Source organism: Populus alba, chromosome 8, assembly GCF_005239225.2.
Source record: "Populus alba chromosome 8, ASM523922v2, whole genome shotgun sequence".
Taxonomy (NCBI): Eukaryota; Viridiplantae; Streptophyta; class Magnoliopsida; order Malpighiales; family Salicaceae; genus Populus; species Populus alba.
This window is the reverse complement of record NC_133291.1, coordinates 9,756,613-9,778,713: the sequence shown is the minus strand read 5'-3', so window position 1 is coordinate 9,778,713 and position 22,101 is coordinate 9,756,613. Positions and strand designations below refer to the sequence as shown.

General features: G+C 32.4%; 1 protein-coding gene across 1 annotated transcript; it reads right to left on the bottom strand.

Moving 5' to 3' along the window:
- Window positions 1–6,573: 6,573 nt before the first annotated feature.
- Window positions 6,574–9,244, bottom strand: LOC118054711 (zinc finger protein SHOOT GRAVITROPISM 5). The gene is made up of 3 exons (XM_035066387.2): window positions 8,785–9,244; window positions 8,224–8,623; window positions 6,574–7,603 (listed from the first exon to the last, which is right to left on the bottom strand). The coding sequence occupies exons 1-3, from the start codon at window positions 8,897–8,899 to the stop codon at window positions 6,844–6,846; spliced, it is 1,275 nt and encodes a 424-aa protein (XP_034922278.1). The 5' UTR covers window positions 8,900–9,244; the 3' UTR covers window positions 6,574–6,843.
- Between the last annotated feature and the right edge of the window lie 12,857 nt (window positions 9,245–22,101).

The window sequence follows — 22,101 nt, the reverse complement described above, 5'->3', positions numbered from 1 at the left end:
CTGGTATCATATCGATAATTAGAATTACTTTTTATTTTATTTTATTGGTTTTGCTAGCTAGATTTAGCATTGGAAATAACAAATATATATTTATATAAGAAATATCAAAAAAAACGTATGGGTTAATTCGAATTATCATTAATTCAAAATGGATGAAAAATGATTATAGTGGGTGATCATACAAGTAAAAACAACTATCTATTACTTCTTTCCTCTTATTTTAAGGATATTATTGTATTCAAAATTAATGTGACATGAGAAAATAATTGTTTTTTTTTTATTATTATTATTATCACCTTTAGCTCTTCCATTAACTTTAAAATGATGCACTTTCTTCTTAGCTACATCCCGAACCTCAAAATGATATTGGTAGCAGTGTGTATTTAGTATTATAGCTTAGGGTGTTTTTTAATGTTTTTAGATTTTTTATTTATTTTTTTACAGTAACATATTAAAATTATTAAAAAAAACCATTAATTTAATTTTTTTTTAAATTAAACACAAGATTAAAACGCCCCTAGGTACAGCAGAGAAATGAGGGATAAATTAATGAGAAATGCCGATTGCTTGTGAGCCACTGCAGACTTAATTTCAACGCAATTTCTCTGATAAATACGTACACTCTTGGATATATTTAACATGGTACATGTCTGATAAGGATGTAAGGAAAAATTAAATAGGAGAAGCGAGGGGGCTACGTTTTTAAACTTGTCACTGAATACGTATAGATAAATCAAAGGTGGAGACTCAATGCAAATTAATTAGGAGAAGCGCGCATCCATGAGGCCTTCTCTTGTAAGAAAACCAAGAATCCTTCGTTTCTATCGAAGCTACTATTTCTCTTGTTTTCACGACAGGGACAAAAACAATATCTCCGTAAAAACCAGGCAATATAGCTAGCTAGCTAGCATTAGTTAATGCATGTGTTCATCATACTTAGTTTTTTTTTTTTTTTAAACAATGTGTCAGCCTGCAGCCCAGGCCTCCAAAGCCTTGCCAATAACAGCCCTTTTAGTGAGAGCCTTTACGTTGATTTTTCTCTTGGCGTCTCTCACTGTTCTTGCAACGGACACTGCAACATTTAGAGACCTTGCATCTTCGCTTCAAGAATATATATGCCTATCGATCGGTGAGGAAACTCTCTGCCCTCTGATACCTCTCTAATTGCTAGCTAGCTTTTGGCTTGGGTTTTAGATTTTCATATGGATATTTCATGCTTTCTGCAAATGTGATTCAATCCACCATGTAAGCTTGGGGAAACGCGTGATTAACCATGTCAGCCTGCTTTAACTTCGACTTCTTTGGCGATAAGGTTTGTGCTTATTTGTTATGTATTTGTTCGTTCCAATTTATTAATTAGTGCTGATATGTTAATTAGGTGTTGGTTGAGACTTGGCCAGAGGCGCAAGAAATATATTGATTCGACCCAGTAAGCCACTTTGGCGAACTGGTGGTCTATTCAAATGAAAAAAAGGAAAACACTCTGTCTCATAGATTGTTTGATTTTTTATTTTTATACGTATAAAAGCATTAAATCATATATTTTCTTACCTACAATAATAAATAAATTTATTTGTTTAAATTTTTTTTAAAAAAATAATGATATAAATATAACATATCAATTAATGACATTTTCACAAAAAAAAAACCCAAACATAAAAGAAATTTGAAAACAGAGAAAAGACAAGAGAAAAGTTATCACAAAGACCGAATCGAGTTCTATGAACTCGGATGAAGAACATTTGATTGATTATTTAGTGGATCTCAGTATATATTATTTATGACTTTTTTATAGGTGGGTTCTGTAATATGATTATTTTGATATATAGTATATTAAGGATAGTTATATTGCCTTAACTAAGCTATTTAAAACTAAGTGAATGACTCGGATTTAACGGGGGGTTTTTTTTACTATAATATTTTTATAGAATTTTTTACGTAAATAAACAAAAGACGTGTCTCGGTTTCCCCAACAATTCTCATACAGTTGATCGTTTCATTTGAAATATGACTTTCCACCGAGCATAAAACATTAAGTTAATTTTAACCATTCTTTATTTAGTTATTTTTTTTCTTTCTTTCTTTTAATTATTAAGAGAAATCATGGCAAAATAAGATTTGAGAAATGTTCTACACAACGTTTGGTGGTTTTTCTTGCATCCTAGAGGTACGTAATATATATCCCATCAAAATGTAGCCACAATGCCCACAACCTTTTCAATTAGAAATGATTTGCACTTGAGTTCGTGTACTAACAAAAAAAATACTTATTATTTTTTTATTTTTTCTATACTAAGATTCGATTTTTTTGGTACATATCTGTCATCTTCGTGATGTTTTATTTGTTTATCGGATTTACAGGATATTTGATGAACTCAGAAATTAATCGTGGTGTATGTAAACTGACCCGAACATCTCATGTTATATATATAAAAAAAATAGACTAAATTAAGTTGTGTATCAAAACTCAATTTTCATGCATACCACTGCAAGATTTTATATTTGGAATTCTTACTTGATTTTATTAATTTAGTGGGCAATTAGTTTGCATGTATAAAAAAAAATAGAATCAATAATAGTCTACCACAACCATCCATAAAAATTAATCTCCTTTTGAAGTAACTGCCCACTCGACCTCTTACGCAGTAAAATGTTCGCAGTTTTGACTCCATGTAACATTATTTACGATCTTGGACTCGAGCAACCATTTCATAAAAGCTCAAGTCGCAAGACGCAATGACTTACCTTTTACCTTTTTTTTATTTTTGCTGTACTGGGAATCTCGAACAGGTTATACTATCCTTATTGGCTACTGGGGTAGGGGCTGGATTTGGTGCAACTAGCGACCTGAAGGAAAACCTAGATCAACTGGACAGGTTCACTGCACGAATCGGCTACCCAGTTCTCTCTGCAATCCGACCAAAGGGAGACAACTTCTTTAACACGGGGCTTGTCTCTGCAAGCCTACTTCTCATGGGTTTCCTGTGCTCTGCAGTATATCGTCAATCATACCATCCTTGGCCCTCTCCGTGCATTAAAGAGTAGACGAATATTAGAGGAGAGGAGGGTCAAGACGTTGTAAATTTACCAGGCCTCGCTAATGGGATATGGCGCTCCAAGCTAGGTTAGTGCTAAGCTCAGTTTTCGTCTTACAAGAGCCATGCTGAGGTTGCCATTCCACTCTCATCGTTTCGTGTTTCCTTTCTTCTTTACTCGTTTCTTTGCTAGAGTATGATCGGTGTAGCCCAAAACAATTATTAAGCCCAAACTCAGCTCCTTAATTTTGTCTGATGTGCTTGTCTGTTAGCTCCAAGGAACAAACATGATGACCCACATTTGCAATAAGACATCAGAGTAATTGTAGAGTGGTCCTCATTGTTTTATGGAACAAATCACGTAATCATTCTTTTTTGAAAAACAATCGATTAATCTCTTGACCACATTTCATTTCACCATCAAGTCAGGAACAAGCATGACTGGAAAATTGGTCTCAGCGTAGCATTTCAGTGGTGGAAAGTGAACAGCAGGAAGTCATTGCAGATGTGAGAGATCAATTAATTACTTCTTTGTAAGAAATATAGAGACTTAAGCTATGATTTACTTAAAACATAAAACTCACCAGCTCCTGGCTGTTACCAGCTTGTTTTTTTTCCCCGAAACGAAACGCAGTACCTACCTGGCTAGAAATTGTGGGGGTGTTTACCTAGCTAGACAAACATTTTCATGTTCTAGTTTTTACTTTACACTGGTTAGATTTTAAACCTTTTTGCTAGAAAAACCAGGTCTCCACGATCCCATCATCGCATTGGAGACGGAAAGCAAGAGTGGATGAGGATATTTTTGTCCACTTCTATGTGTCCATGGCTGTACCTTTCTCACGGTAGGGTAGTCCCTTTCCACCACTGCCTGCTGTTGCATTCCATGTGGGAGAGATTTATTTCCATGCTATCAATGAAGATGGGGAATTGCATAGAGACAAAGTTACTTTCTTTCCCCCCAACATTCATAGGGTACACGACTACCACTGCCATTACCTATTTCTAGTGTTCATCATCACTACTATTTCTGCTACTAATAAAGACATCGTTCGAGTTAGTGTTTGATCAACATGGGATCAACCTAGTTTGTCTATTTTTGGACCCAGATTTTACAAATTAACGACTCTTCAAGGTTTAGTCTTTTTGATGGATGGATTTTCTTAACATTAATTATTCATCGTTGAACTTACTCTAGTTAAGAACCCAAAGGTGAAAAAGAGGAAGAAGAAGAAGAAGAAGAAAAAGCAAAGTGAAATAAAAAATAAAATCATAAATTTGGAGTTATTAAAACTTTTTTGCACTTATTCTAGGTTATGTGTATTTTTTAATGATTAAGATTTCAACAACGGGAGAGTTATCACTTTTAAATGTTTTTAAACTTGCTATTGTTTTGAAAAATTATCAAAATTAATGTTTTTTATTTTTATTTTAATGTATCAGTATAAAAAAAATTTAAAAACATCATTTTAACATTTATTTTTTAAAAATATATATTTTTCAAAAATACCTTACAGCTCGATATCAACCCCCTCTCCAAAGAGGAACTTTAAATCAATTTATATATCTACAAAAATTAAATCACTTCTTCATAAATTAAGGACATCTTGACAAACGACTTGTGTGCTATTAAGTTTAATTATTTAAATTAATTACATGCTAGATCCTAATATTTCGATTGATGGCTTTTTAATTTGTGATGTCTAGTGGGGTAAGAATTACAGGAATTGTTGACCGTAAAAGATCTAAAGGAGAGAAATCTGAAAGTACAGCACTCATTTTTCTATGGAAAAAGTGTTGCGGGTTGCAGGTTTATTTCAAGCATAAATGTCTTTCTTCATATAAGATGAGTGTCTAAGACAGTTTAATTGTGAATTAAATATCAATCCTTCATTTATTGAAGAAGAAGAGATGGAAAAGAGTGAGGATAAGATTAAGAGGGTTTTCAGAGAGAAAAAAAGAGATGGTATTTTTTATTAATTGAATTTTATTTAAAATTCAAATCAATACTCTCAAAACCTGTACAAAAATAATACAACTCCATGGATTGAATTTAATTTATAGGTTACAAGGAGGCTTAAAAGAAGAAATAGCAGTGAAAAACCCAAGCCCTAAAACTGATTTAGAATAACGGAAGCTCCACCGATTGGCGATGGTTATCTTTCAAGTGGACAGAACAATGGAAGCAGCTGCATCAAGAGGTAGGGAAAGAGGAGCACGTGGCCCCGGTAAAGAAAGAAAAAGGCAACGAAAACAATGCAAATCCTTTTTAGCCTTTTGGCGCATCCTGCATTTGGCCTTTGTTCTGGCTTAAACTATGAAACAAAGTCAGCTAGCACACACACATAATGCCATTAATATATTTATTTCTTGTTGTTAGCCACTACAAATCAGTTCTTAGCTCTTAACTGGGAGTCAAGCATTGGTGGGTTGGCCTCTATATTAAATGCAAAAGAGACTGTGCCCTTCAGCGTTGAATAAATCTGCCACCTCTCCTGGTTCTGATAAAGTGAGAGTGTGTGTGTGTGAGTGTTAAGAGAGAGAGTGAGAGATGAATATTTCGAGCTTGTGTGTTGTTTATGTTGAGAGGGACGAGTGCCTGTGCACAACCATTTCAACTGTGGCACTGAAAAACATGGTGTTTTTCTGACCATTTAAAGGGGACACAAATGCAATGAAAATGACATTGCCTTTCCTTCTCGCTCTTTAAAGATCCTTTTTCTCTCTCATTGATCTCTCCTACAAAATTGAATTTAGGTTGAAAAACGGGTCAATGGTGCCTCTGAACGGTTCTTCCAGTTTTATACTAGCATAATGGTCCCAAGAAATCTAATCGCCCAAGCTTAATCAGAGGCACATTGCTAATAATCCATTTTTCATGCATATTTACATACTAAGAAAGGGTCATGCAGACAGTTCAGCATGCAGCATGCTTTAGTTTTACCAACCTTGAAAGCTGTATATGAATTGTAGATCCATGTCTGCAATTTTTTTGTCGGCTCCCTCTCTACCTCACATGATTACACTTTTTGTCGACACAATTGACCTATTCTCTAAGTATTAATCCAAACCCAAATCCAAATTATATTCAAACCAACGGTCACATGACAAATGACAGAGTACTTAATTATTAGCCAGGAAGAAAAAAGGATAACTCAAGCTAGGTATGTGCTGCATAGAATAGAACCTGCCATGTTATTCATGATCGTGTCTTTGGAGAGAGTTCTCCATCGTTATTAGTAATAAATATAGAAGGAAAGGAGCATTATATGTACATGTAAAAAATTTGAAGCATGCATTTCGATCTTATAATTAAGAAGCTATATATATGCAGATTCATGTGAGTGGTATTTATGACGACACATCCTGTCGTAGTGCCATATTGTTATATATGATTGAGTTTCTGTGGTCTGAGATGAATCCTCTTCTGCCTTGAAACCTCCTTATAAAAATTGCACAGCGTATATATGGACTATAACACATGAAAACCCCATTAATCTTGCTCAAGAAAAACTGAAACCTAGTAATAAAGTCCGGCTAGCCATTTCTCTTTGAAACAAATGAAGATATTTATAAATATTAAATCAGTACAAATGAACTGTTACACCATCCAAATGTAGTTAACTAGCAACAATGGTTTAAAACACGAAGTTTGATTATACAGCCAGAGAACCTTCGTTTTTGTTTTCTTTTTTGGGTTAAAAGTTATAACAGAAAATTTAAATTAACAGATATAAAAAACAAAAAAAAAACAAAAACAAAACAAAGAGAGGTTTTCTTAATCCAGTTGCATGATATTTTTGAGATATCATTCTCCATCCCCTTCAGTAGTTGCCGAGGACATGTAACTCATAGCAAGAGAAGTCTCGTCTGCCGGTGCAGCAGCAGTTGATGCGTGGAATTGTTGCTTGCAAACTTGGCAGGTGACTTGCATTATGGTAGAACTAAATTTCTTTGTAGCTTGCTCTTTCAAAAGTTGAGCCTTCTCAAGTTCAGATTGAGCTTGTTGCCTAATCCTCTTTGCATTTGCAAATTCCAGTTCAGCCATCTCAATTTGCCTCTTTGCTTGTTGTCTAGCCTCCTCGGCAAAGGCCTTTTCAGTCATAGCCAACCTCAACTGTTCATTTGTAAACTCTTTTAACCTTGCTGCTTCGAGTGCAGGCTCATTACAAGTGCTTTTATGCCAACTCGGATCCCCAATGGCCTTGTTCGATCCATCCTTTTCGCAACTATGATCACTTGACCCTATTGAAAGCTTCAAATTCGCAGCATGGGGCTCGTCAGGGTTTTGTGGTAGGTGATTGCTTGAAGATGGTAAGAGCTGAAGTTCAAGATTATGTTCTTGCTGACTAGAAGTAGACGCATCATTTCTATCCGAGCACAAGTAAACTTGTTCGGTTGGCTTTGACATTGGTATCCCTGGTAAGGGTGCTATGTTAAAATTGGCATCACTTGAAGGGCTGGTGCTTGAAGCAGTTCTAGATGAGCAGGCCGGCTGCAATGTCTGTAGTTCAGGCTGGGCTCCCCTTACTGTGCAAGCATCCTGGTGCTCAATGAAACTCTCCACCCTGAAAAGACAAGAAATTGGAATGATTCAAAGTGATAATTAAGTTTAATGGTGTGGGATTATTCTTGATGTCTTTTGATAAACAAAGTTGTCAATAACAGCTAGGCATAATTAAGGCTTCGACGTGTAGGGATGCTAAGAAACCAGCATTATAAAATTGATTTAGGATGATCTGTACAATTGACCATATGACTAACTAGGTTTGATATATTAAATACACGTACATAGCCTTAAAAAAAGGTGGGGATGTGGGCTGTGTGTGCAAATGAGTGCGCACAGTTTGTTTCTGTTTTATAAGTAATTGGGTTTTACTTGTATTTAGCCAATGAAAACTGTTTTGGTGAGCAGTGATGCACTGCTCCTTCAACTTACATTGGTTGGCCTAGATCGCTTACATGGACAAATATGAAGTCATGCAGTACTGGAATGGAAATCATTCTTGGATTTAGTACATCCACACATGTATTTATCTAGTAAAATAAAAACAGGCCTGAATTGCTCTTGTGGGATCATCATCATAAAACCAAAAATAACATGAAATTCCTTGAAAGGTAAGGCATGCCCTCTTATGCTTGGGAGAGGGGTACTGTTAGGGTTAATTATTGACAAATAGAAGAGAACCTGGAAAAGACACGGCCACAGTCACAAGAATGACCTCTTGTGCCACAAGTCTTGAGGTGAGCTTTGTAATCAGACTGAACCGCGTAACCCTTAGAGCACTTCTCACAAACCCACTGCTTGTGATTACTATGCTTCCTTCTAAAATGCTTCTTTATGCCTACAAGATCTCCTAAAGCATGGCAAGGGTCATGATGTAAGCAGCTTGGCTCTGGGCATACATAAACTCTCTTCTTCACTTCTTGTGTCTCCCTTTTCAGTAGCTTCCATGGCACCTTGTGCCTTCTCCTGTGCATTTGAAGGTTCTGGTCTCTTTGAAACCCTTGGTTGCAGATCTCACAAACATACCTGTCTGATTCTAGTAGGGTCCTGGGCGATAGAGATACAACCTCTGCATCTGGATCTATTTTTTAAAACAAACAAAGAGTAATTAAGAAAATACATGAATTGAACTGGTAAAAAAAAAAAGAAAAACAAAGAAGAAGAAGAAGTGAAATGAATACACGAAGGACAGAGAGTTTTGATATGCGGGTGGTTCTTGTTTTTATGTCACTGGAGCAATACCTGGTGTGCCTGCAGGTTTTCTTTTTCTTTTATTGGTGACCCCATTATCCACGGAAGTTGTGAAGGGATCAAAGGAAGGAGATGGAGCAGTTGAAGTGGTGGTGCTGTCGAGCATGGATGAGGATTTTGTTTGGGATTTGGTGGCTATATGGTGTTGTAGGTGAAGTGAAACAAATCAATCTTTAGCTGTACAGGCGTTGAAGTTTTTTTTTGGTGTAGTGGGGTTTTCAGCTTTACTGATGATAAAAGAAAGAAAATGGGTAGAGAGAGGGAAAGAGAAAGTTAAGAGGGCGAACATGGAGAAGGAAAGAAAAGCTCTTTGCTTTCTGAAATCTACTTTCTTTAAGCTTTTTCTTTTCTTCTTTTTAGCTTTTTCGTTTAGCCATGAGCTTTCTTGGTTTTGTTGTTGTTTGTTTCATTGACTCGGCCATCCCCCACCTTGAGCAGGTAAAGGTTAGAGGCAAAGTCTTGTTTATAAAGCTCTCTCTACAGTTTACTACAGATAGCGAGAGAGAGAGAGAGAGAGAGAGAGAGAGAGAGAGAGAGAGAGGAGAGAGGCTGACCCCAATCACCATTGCGTAAAACTTTGAGCCCACACACACAGGATTTGGACAGAAACAAAAGAACATCCCCCTCCGCAACAATACAACCAGTCATTATTCATATCACACTGTAATTTGCATGCATAAATGCAGGCCAGGCCTCTGTTGCACGTGACCTCTTTTCCTCCTCCTCACGTGGCCTTTTCCTAAAATCTACTTTTCCAAGATTAATTAATGCCTAAAACCCTCTCATTGGTCGGCCTCCCTTTTAAATTTTTTTAAAAACATTGACGTGTAATCCAGTAATCCAGTCACTTACCTTAATTAATTTTCTTAGATTTTAAAATTAATAATCAAGTAAACTTTCAATTACTATTAATATTAATATCCATAAAACTCGAAACATAACTTTTAAAATCTTGATCAGTTTAGTTTTAGCTGATGGAATCTGCCAGACGATGCCGTGGATCCACTTGTTAGACTCTCTTATTAAAAGCCTGATGTTGACGAATAATAATTATGCGGCATAGACTGTATTATAAAATAACTTTGTAAAAAGTAAGAATTGTAAAATTATTTATTTAATCAACTGGGTATTTTCTGTGAAGATGGAAGTATTTTCATACCACTCCCTAAAATTAAAATAGAAAATCTCGGGAGTCTCCATTATCTATTAGACACCATATAAAATTACACTATATTATTTTTTTTTTGTAAGCCAAATTATCGGATATATTCCTGAGCTCTGAATGATTTTTTGAATCGCTCGTCATAAATCTGCTTGTGCGGTCTGTCTGGACATATCGCTTTTAAGCCCTTGAGGCTAAGCTACCGCCTCCAAAACATATCAAGATCATACTTTATATGTTATTCCTTTGTTTCTTTTTTATATTTTATGAAAAAAATAGTTTCCAACTACACTCCTCGTGTTAATTGGATAAAATAAGTCCAGTCCCCAAAGTCTTGAAAATTAGTTATGTTAATTAGCCCTTTCACTTCAATTTTGCTCACTCAAGACCTTGTACTTTTAATTATCAATCACACGATCCCTCCACCTGCTAGTCAGTCTCTCAAACTGACAAACATGAACATGGAAGCGCAAATATAACAAATTCTTCTATTTTACTCGTATTAACTTATAAATTATCAATTACTGAGCCTTGATGAGCTCTAAAAAATCTTATATTTATCTGTGATTATGATGTTTTTCGTATGTGTAGTGGAATTATTTTGAAATCAAATCAAATAAAACTAATCTTAATGATACGGTTCGTAAGAAAAAATCATTTATAAATTATAATTTTGATAATAAATAAATAATCAAATACAACAACTAGTGTAAAAAAAGATAAATTTATCTTCGATTATTATGTTTTTTTTTTTTTTTTTGATAACCCGGGGTGTCCTGCCAGCTTACGCGTACCACGACTATTTCCCGAGCTCACTGAACATCCTGCAAGTCCGGTAGGCAGGTAAGGCACCGCGGTGGTGACAAGCTGGTACTCTTGAGAATCGAACTCGGGACAGTCGCAAAGCAAGCTTTGCAGTTGACCACTGAGTTAGATCATCAAGTGTGATTATAATGATTTTCTTATGTGCAGTGGCGAGAGAGAGAGAGAGAGAGAGAAGGAAAAGGAACACGAACAGGAGAATCACTTGATTTACGCATTCCAAGATCGTCATAAATTGAAAGATTTGAAGCGGACAAAGTTAACAGTAACTAATGGGGCATTTGTAACTGCGTTTTTAAATGGTGTTTTCTTGGATTTTATTTCTTTATTTAAAATTATTTTTTAATATTTTTTTATCATCAATATCTTAATATAAAAAATAATTTTTAAAAGATAAAAAAATATTTTAATATATTTTTTAAATAAAAATACTTTTTTAAAAATAATTATTACAACGAATCCAAACACCTCTAAATTTGAATCCTTCTAGATTTATAATGATTTTTTATTTCAATTTTGAATCAATAATTTATTTCAATTTTTTTGTTGATTAGTTTTTCAAAAATTAGTTTTCAAGCTTGTGTTCATGACGGTGTGAAAAAATTGGGGAAGGGACACATGCATATATTTATCACCCAATTCTCATATGAGTCCCAAAATACATATTTCTAATTAGACCCCTCATGTATTGGATATCACTCAATTAACTATCATCTTATAATTTTTGTCTTTACAGTCATGAAAAGAAGATCCATATGGCTAAAATTACATCATTTTCTCATAAATTTAGCATGAAAATGAACTGTAAAATGTCAATACATGGCAACCTAATGAAGCCATAAGAATTCAAGCAGCTTAAAAATATAGCTATTCAGTTGGATAATTAATTAATTGATTTTAATAATTTCATCAATGGTTTGAACGTATAGTGTTACTAGATTGGAACTTCTTTTTTTTTAACAGCCAAGTCCAAAATTAACTCGGTTGGACATGCTCCGGTCCACTCCATCACTCCCTTTAACAAATATATATTAACTAGTTTTTGTATAAGTTATTGGTTTGAATTTTATAAATCTCAAAATTACTGGAGCATTATATAATCGTTAATTTCATAATCTATAGGATTATTCGAGATGTACGTAAGCTGGTTCGGATATTTACATTAAATATAAAAAATACAAATTAACTAGTTACCAACCTGTATCATGCACCTTCTAGTCTTCAGTAATATAGTTTCAAAACCTGATCAAAATGAGATTTAGGTGACTAATTCGGTTTGATTTTAATTTGTTTTTTTAAATTAAAATTATGTTATTTTGATATATTTTTGTAAAAAGTTAATAGTGGGGTTAGCTTTGTTTTTTTACTAGGTCACCTAGTTTTTATCTTTTTCTTTAACATGGACCGTTCATGTGCCAAATTAGCTGAGTTATACAACGATTTATCAAGCCAGCCTTCTTAAACATTGATTACAAGATATTTTAAATCACTCGTGTGATCTCTTTATTTTGTGTACAAAGTACATGAGTTTTAATGGTAAGTTTGGTATCACAGTGGATTGTGTTTTTTTAAGTATTTTTTATTTTAAAATATATTAAAAAAATAAAATAAAAAATAATTTTTTTATATCAATATATTAATATAATAAAAGCACTAAAAATTAATTTAATATTATTTTAAAAAATAAACTTTTAAAAATTATCTAAAAATAAAAACTAACGCATTTCTAAAGAGATTCTAAGGCACGCATGAGAAGCAGATCGAGCCCGTTTTGGGCCAAGTTTCAATCTGTTTTTTGATAAATTTAAAATTTTTTTTTTGTTAAAATTGAGTGCAGTTTGTACCTTTTGAATCGTTTTGATGTGCTAATATCAAAAATAATTTTTAAAAAATAAAAAAATATTATTAGCATGTTTTTCGGCATAAAAAGCTATTTAAAAAACAACAATTATTACACTTCCAAACATCCTATAAAGTAGTCAGCTCCTAGACTTGTAGCGGTAAAAAGGACCATAGATTTTTCAACCCATGTTTTGACCTGGTATTTGTCTAGACACCTTTGTATTCTCAGGGTAAATTCGAAAAGTGAAAACGATTGCATCAAGTGTCGACAAAAGAGGTAAGAAAATCGAAGAAGAGTCAAAACCGACAACATCCATTTTCCTATGTAATTCGACTGCATTATCTGCTGCCTCAACCAAGATTAATTTAATTATACCGAACAAGGTGAATCAAAGTGTACAAATGCTTCAACGTTTTGTTAATTTAAAATTATATTTTATAATTTATTTTAGTTTATTTTTATGAAGTTATACTATTTTTTTTAACTTGGTCTGTTAATTTAAAAGATTAACTTGATCAATTCTAGTTTTTTTTTAATTTTTTAATTTAATATTATTTTAATTATAAATTAGATTTTATTATTTATTTTAATTTAATTTTTATGAGGTTATTCTGATATTCTAATGATTTAATTTATAGATTAAGTTACTTAACTGGAGTTCACAAGAGTTATTTTGTTTTTTTTAATAGTTTTTAAATTTTTTTTAAATTCAGTTGTTTAAGCTGTCAATTGGTCAGCTATACTGTTTAGGTAAATTCTAAACAGATGCGTTAGCTAGCTAAACACAAATGTTAATTAAAATGAAATCTACGAATTCCCTTAAAGGCCCATAAAAACGGCAGAATTCATACTTCTTAGTTGTGGGGGCATGTATATATATATATATATATATATATTCCCTTTTAATTGCTTGTGTGAATTCTCTGATGTTTGATTTATTGAAATTGAAGCATATTTTTTTTTAGTTTAACGTGGATGATTAGGTCAATTTATACGCGTCTAAACTAATCTTACACGTGTAAAGCATGATTTCTTTTAATTGAAACACGATTTTCTACTTTTAGCTGGTAAGCTACCGCAAATCTCACAGAGAGTCCGCCTAGTAGACATATGATGAAAGGATAATACGGTGAACATTCCCTCGTGTTCCAATGCTCTCAAAGGGTTATAAAATCTCCTGCACATGCATATTCTGTAATTTTACAATAAGAATCCAGCTAGTAAACACACGTTAAAACTAATTTATCATTGGGAAAAAACACATGAGGTACAGTTTTGATCTTTTCTCAAACACAAGAATTGATGTTTAATTGTTGGAGGGACAGAGAGGGGATAAGTGTATTCAATAATCATGGCAGAAAGGATAGAAGATGCCTGTGTTTGTATACTGACTTAGGAAGAATAAGCAGATGGAATATGGATCGTGAACCCATGCTGCGTTCAAAAAGCAAAAGCAAGTGGCGATCATCCCTCCCAACTGTCCAGGATTCCAAATGTAATGATCTTTTCTTACTTTAATCAACAGCTCTAAAACAGTTTAAACTTGTGAACCGTGTTTTAAACAATCTGTTGACTTTTAGCTGGGCTCCAATTGGCTTGGTTTCCCTCTCCCAGTAGCTAAACTTTAATCTTCGAAACTCGTAAGCAAGGCATTGCAGGGATATTGCTGGTTCATCTTCACGTTTTTAACGCTAACTTGAAGATGAACCTTCAGTTGATGCATCGTCCAGCGAAATTAAGCAGAAATTAAATAAACAAGAAGGAAGATAACAGATAAAACAAGTGTTCCGCAATGATTTCCAGGCAGCAAGCAATGGTCCCAGGTAATTGCACTGAAACCTGGGGTCTTGTCTTGTCCAGGCTTGTTGGTATCCTCAGAAGTGAATCCAAGTTGGCTTCCATGTTAGAGTCTAAACGATAGCAAATCCAGGATCCCATGACATATCTTGTCCATCCCTCCATCACACACCCTTTCACTTACTTTCGAGGCATGGAGATCTATATTTATTTGTTTGTTTTCTCACCTACATGGAACTTTCATTTTTGTTTTCTAGAGAATTTGTTTTTGCTTTTGATTGTTTTTCTTTGTTTTGCTCTGAGGGAGAGAGGGGGGAGGGACTGTCGTTTCTTTGGTAGGGACTGTCAGGCCCTGAAAAGCCATCGTGCTCTGTAATAAAATAAAATAAAATAAAATAAAAAACACGTAAAGGAAAAAAAGAAGTTACCCAGGAGGTGAAAATTGATTGATAAAGAAGGGGCTGGAAGAGTAAAGAAAAGACAAGAATGCAAGTTCCATGAAAGTCAATAAAGTACTCTACAAATTTTGGCACATCACGTCACAGAGACAAATATACCCATGCATAAGGGTCCCTTGTTTTTCTAACCTCCCAGTATTATCACAAAACGAAACACAATTATAATAATGTACTCCTAGTTCAACGCTTAATTAGGAATATGATTTTGATTGTTTTATAAAATGTTTTTTATGTTAAAATATATTAAAATAATATTTTTTTTAAAAAAAATTATTTTTAAGATTAGCATATCAAAACAATTTAAAATATATAAAAAAATTAATTTTTAACAAAAATAAAATAAAATTTTTAAAAACACAGGATAATTAATATTCCTTCATGGGCTCCCAACCACAAGGCATCACGGCTGTTTTTGGAACTGCGGTCAAACAGTGTTAGTAAAAAAATATATTTTTATATTACTTTGATGATAAATTTTTTTTTTAAAAAAATATTATTTTAATATATTTTTAAATAAAAAATAATTTAAAATAAAATATCTATTATATTTTCAAACAAATTAAAAACATTTTGAAACAAAATCTTTACGGACTCTGAGGCAAACAATACATCCTATTTCTATCCATCCCTCTGCTTGTGAACTGATATTCTTCTGATTCTGATGATTTTTCATATGATTTTAATGCATGGACCCCTCTCGTTTATTTGCTTCGTATTTCTAAATGAGTTTTATTTTTAGTCTGTGTTGTTATTCTGCTCTGTATAGCTCCTCCGCCCTGCTATGATCAGTTTTAGGTTTTGTTAGGGCATCTTCAAATGGTGGAGGTAAATAAAATGCTAAAACCAAATAATTGTTAAAATAACTTTATTTTACCAGGTCCAATGGAAGTGCTAAAAGAGCAGGTAAAATAGCTCTTTTTTTTTTTTTGCCACTTCTGATCATGTTTATTATTGCATTTCAAAAATATTTTTAAAAAAATTAAAATTTTTTTATTTTTTATTAACTTCAAATTAATATATTTTTAGTATTTTCAAATCATTTTAATATGCTGATGTTAAAAATAATTTTTTAAAAAATAAAAAAAAATTATTAACATGTATTTTATCACAAAAAATTATTTGAAAAGCAACCGCAATCACCATACCAAACAAGCTCACATATTTTTAAAAAAAGCTAAAAAATAATTGATCTTGAATTGTACTTGAGTTTTGGATTTTCAACACACAAGTTTTTATTTTTTATTTTTGAGCTTTGGATTTTCACAATTTTGGGTTAAAATATCATATTAACAATTTAGTTCTTCTAAATAAATGTTATTATTGGAGTGTATACAAAATTAAAAACTATTTTTAAAATGCTATACTAACAATTTAGCTAGTTTTTGCCATTGGAGATGCCCTTAGTGGTTTAGTTTATCGAGTTATTATTTAAAATTATAATGGTTTCTTATATTAAAATTTAAGGGTATAATAAATCAATAATAGTTTTTTTAGCTGGTACTTTTTTTATAATTATATGTGGACAGTCATGTGCACGCATGTGTATGTGGGTAGACATAGACAAATACAAAAACTAAGGCAATGTGTTTTTTTATTTTTTTTTGCACTCTATCCAATTAAAAACAAATATTTTTTTGGTATAGAAAAAATATTTCTCGCAATTCATACTTCATATTAATAAAAAAAACACCATTATTGAAAGAAGCATTTATTTGTTGTTTTGGTTGGGAGTAGGACCGCTCATTTGAACATGCGTTGCAATCCATTTCATGGGCAGTATTTTGGACTCTTGGGGCTGCTTAATCTATCTCCATGGCCTTATCTATTCAAGTCCAATTTTGAGACAGGACTGGCCTCATCAGCACCGGCGCCGTACGCTCTTCAGTATTATTGTATTACTCCTATAATATGTAATACCTCTTTGATCCGTGGTAGTAAATTTTTTTATTTAAAAAAAATCCTGGTTATGTAAGTTATGTTTTTTTTTTTTTTAAATCAAAGGGTAAATTAAAAAGCTGATCCAAATACCTAATCTAATAATAAAAAAAATTGAACAAATTAAATTTGGAATAACTTCACATATAGCCATTCTCTCACCATCATCTTCTTTGGCTCCACAAGCACAATCAACAACTCGGTGATTAACACGACTTTCATATATTAACTCATTGATTATTCATCTTTCTGTGTTGCTCCCCTCTAACACAATTTGTTGACCCTCTTCAACTATTACTGACTCTACAATGAAGCTTCTCAATCCCCAGTTCAATTCCCTGAACTTCCTTAATTTCCACTTCTAGCTTAAACTAATTGAAGGTAGCATTGTTTTTCAGGGTAATGCATTCAAACGATGGCATTGCCTTGTTCATCACTTCAGTGGTCTCTTGTTTGTTTCTTAAGACAACCGTGCAATAGAGTGTCATTAATTTTCCCAGCTTCCTCGCGATCGATGTTCTCAATTTTCCGTGGCAGTTCACCATTATATGATCTTTGGCAAGGTGTTTGGTGTCAAGAATTATCCTTGCAGCAGCTGATGTCGCACTAATTAAGAATCCCTTGGTTCAGTGTTGGTTTTGGGCTTTTGAGAGTACTTTTGAACAAGCATAGCTCGTCCTTCATTAGTGGAGGCCTTGTCATCTTGTGTCCACCCTTCATTTTTGAATGGTTGATGACCAAAACCTTGTTGTTCAGGATATACATTAATTTGATCATCTTCCAATCAGCACTCTTAACGCCAGCTTTGTCACTGGATTCAAGCAGCGCCGAACTAAATAATTCCCTACTACATGGTTTCCGAGTGATTTTAGCTCAAGATCTAGCAAACCTGTGTCATCGATATGGACACGAGCAGCATCCCCAACATCTTGTCTTGAAACCCACCCGAATTCAGCCCTTTTTTTGCGCTTCCACAATCACCCTTGTTGCCATTTCAACTCGTTTTGGAGACCATGCACCTACAGGTTGGTTCCATATTATAGCTATCGATACAGTTTTCCGCTGGAAGGTGGGTCTCGAGGTCTAACATGAAGCGGGATAGGTTACCAAGTGTCACCAAAGAATGATCTGATAACGTTTGGTACCTAGAGAAAATTAATGACCGGAATATGATGATATTAGAATTCCCAGGATAGTGGGCAAATATGCAATGGGGCATGCCTTGTATAGTGACATCATCAATGGCTTCCTGGTGCATTGGTTAAGTGAAATCAAAGCTTCCACACCCGATTTTATAACCCCAAAGACCAAACCACGGTTCACTGAATACTACACCGTGGAGCAGTCTCAATTTCATGCTTCTCTTCTGTGAAATGTCACCGATCAAGCTCACTTTGTAAAGCCGATTCTTGTAGGCCAAGCTCACAAACGATTACAAAATTCTCAAAACTGACAAGATGGACCTATAAAAAGTTGTGAACAGATGCCTAACCTTGCTCGCAATCCTGTACACAGTCGATCGATTCCAAAAATCCATGATCTGCCATCCAGCCAAGGTGGAACCAGCTTCCATCCCATTGACACACAGCAGAAAATGCTCGAACCCTTAGAGTGAAAGACACCATGCATTATATGGCCCCGTAGCTGTCCTTGGTTGGAATTGATATGCAATGAATAGAAATTATATATTATTCTTTTATGAGATAAAACTTTCATTTTCATTTTTAACATTTCTTTATTTATTAACAAACAACATCATGAGTCATAACCCCTCAAAATCCCTTAACCAAGTGTTCAGGATTTTTATTAATTAAGGGATTTATATCCCTTGCCTTAAATAATTTGATAACATGGTCAAATAATAGAGGATTTAATCCATTCCTGCCTCTTAAAACAGAGTTAGGATCATAACTTGGAGTGGATGAAGAAAAGATATGCATGTGAAACGCCAGCGGTTGGTTCTTTTAAGAAAATGCAGCACTTTTGTTTTTGGTAAACTACGTACCAATATATTTTAGGTTGCAAAATGAAATCTTTAAAAATATGCATAAAGCAAATCATGCTGTTCAAAATTTACTTAAATACTTGAATTACTAATACAAATTAATTTCCTTAACTGATCCACCACACCTAGAGGTACCCCATAATTAATCAATGCATATTTTTATTGTTAGTGCTCTAATTTTATCTCATTGTTGGTATATAAATGCAATTTTTTTCTTTCTTTTCCAAGTCTTTCTTACTGTTTCCCCCCCTTTTGTTGGTCTCATTCTTGGATTTAATAATGATGCAGTTCTGGGAAATGATTGCCTAGAAGATCAGTACTTTCGAGGAGTGTTTTTTTGTTTTTTTTAATGGAATAATTGGATTTCTAGTTTTAGGTTTCATTGTTTGTGTATGATTATTTTTGAAGTGGGATTTTAACATTTAAATTAATGTAGAATTATTTTTTTCTAATACTAATTATATTTAATATATATTTCAATTATCTATCAAAAATTTATGTGTCATTTCAGCTATAGTTTTGTGACATTTATAAAAATGTTATTATAAGTGTTATGATCATAAATATGAGATTACGTCGATTTGTCATATATGTCATAATAAAATCTTACGATGGAGCCTATTAGACGTTTGTTAGAAACGTGATTACATGTCTAACGTGACACTTTTTTCTATCTATTATAACATTTGAAAAATGCTATTATATATATATATATATATATTGTTGTTGTTGTTGTTATACTAATTACCTTCATGGGTAAAAAGGCCTTCTAATTGTTGTTGCTACTAGCTAGTGACCAACCTCAGTGCCCACGAAATTAATTTTGCTTACAAGGTCTACGATCTATATTGATGTAAAAATTGCTTCCATGGGTGCTAATGAAAATCACTCAATAAATATATTAAGTAAAAGAGCTTTTTATAATAAAAATTTAAAATTTTAAGTTAAAGATAATTATTTAATAAAATATCATAATCTTGTGACTAAGCAATCTTTCAAATTCTATTTGATAAAAAATAAATATAAAATAATATAAGTAAATGTAAGATTCAAGTTTATAGAATATTTACTTGAAAATTTATTAAAAAATAATAAATTAAATATTAAAATTTTAACTATTAATTTAAAATTTTAAATAAAATAATTCTTTCACGAAATATAATTTTTAACTTGCCGAGAAATCCCCGAAATCACTCAATAATATAATCATGCTGTTCAAAAATTTACTTAAATACTTGAATTACTAATACAAATTAATTTCCTTAACTGATCCACCACACCTAGAGGTACCCCATAATTAATCAATGCATATTTTTATTGTTAGTGCTCTAATTTTATCTCATTGTTGGTATATAAATGCAATTTTTTTCTTTCTTTTCCAAGTCTTTCTTACTGTTTCCCCCCCTTTTGTTGGTCTCATTCTTGGATTTAATAATGATGCAGTTCTGGGAAATGATTGCCTAGAAGATCAGTACTTTCGAGGAGTGTTTTTTTTGTTTTTTTAATGGAATAATTGGATTTCTAGTTTTAGGTTTCATTGTTTGTGTATGATTATTTTTGAAGTGGGATTTTAACATTTAAATTAATGTAGAATTATTTTTTTTCTAATACTAATTATATTTAATATATATTTCAATTATCTATCAAAAATTTATGTGTCATTTCAGCTATAGTTTTGTGACATTTATAAAAATGTTATTATAAGTGTTATGATCATAAATATGAGATTACGTCGATTTGTCATATATGTCATAATAAAAATCTTACGATGGAGCCTATTAGACGTTTGTTAGAAACGTGATTACATGTCTAACGTGACACTTTTTTCTATCTATTATAACATTTGAAAAATGCTATTATATATATATATATATATTGTTGTTGTTGTTGTTATACTAATTACCTTCATGGGTAAAAAGGCCTTCTAATTGTTGTTGCTACTAGCTAGTGACCAACCTCAGTGCCCACGAAATTAATTTTGCTTACAAGGTCTACGATCTATATTGATGTAAAAATTGCTTCCATGGGTGCTAATGAAAATCACTCAATAAATATATTAAGTAAAAGAGCTTTTTATAATAAAAATTTAAAATTTTAAGTTAAGATAATTATTTAATAAAATATCATAATCTTGTGACTAAGCAATCTTTCAAATTCTATTTGATAAAAATAAATATAAAATAATATAAGTAAATGTAAGATTCAAGTTTATAGAATATTTACTTGAAAATTTATTAAAAAAATAATATAAATTAAATATTAAAATTTTAACTATTAATTTAAAATTTTAAATAAAATAATTCTTTCACGAAATATAATTTTTAACTTGCCGAGAAATCCCCGAAATCACTCAATAATATAATCATGCTGTTCAAAATTTACTTAAATACTTGAATTACTAATACAAATTAATTTCCTTAACTGATCCACCACACCTAGAGGTACCCCATAATTAATCAATGCATATTTTTATTGTTAGTGCTCTAATTTTATCTCATTGTTGGTATATAAATGCAATTTTTTTCTTTCTTTTCCAAGTCTTTCTTACTGTTTCCCCCCCTTTTGTTGGTCTCATTCTTGGATTTAATAATGATGCAGTTCTGGGAAATGATTGCCTAGAAGATCAGTACTTTCGAGGAGTGTTTTTTTGTTTTTTTAATGGAATAATTGGATTTCTAGTTTTAGGTTTCATTGTTTGTGTATGATTATTTTTGAAGTGGGATTTTAACATTTAAATTAATGTAGAATTATTTTTTTCTAATACTAATTATATTTAATATATATTTCAATTATCTATCAAAAATTTATGTGTCATTTCAGCTATAGTTTTGTGACATTTATAAAAATGTTATTATAAGTGTTATGATCATAAATATGAGATTACGTCGATTTGTCATATATGTCATAATAAAATCTTACGATGGAGCCTATTAGACGTTTGTTAGAAACGTGATTACATGTCTAACGTGACACTTTTTTTCTATCTATTATAACATTTGAAAAATGCTATTATATATATATATATATATATTGTTGTTGTTGTTGTTATACTAATTACCTTCATGGGTAAAAAGGCCTTCTAATTGTTGTTGCTACTAGCTAGTGACCAACCTCAGTGCCCACGAAATTAATTTTGCTTACAAGGTCTACGATCTATATTGATGTAAAAATTGCTTCCATGGGTGCTAATGAAAATCACTCAATAAATATATTAAGTAAAAGAGCTTTTTATAATAAAAATTTAAAATTTTAAGTTAAGATAATTATTTAATAAAATATCATAATC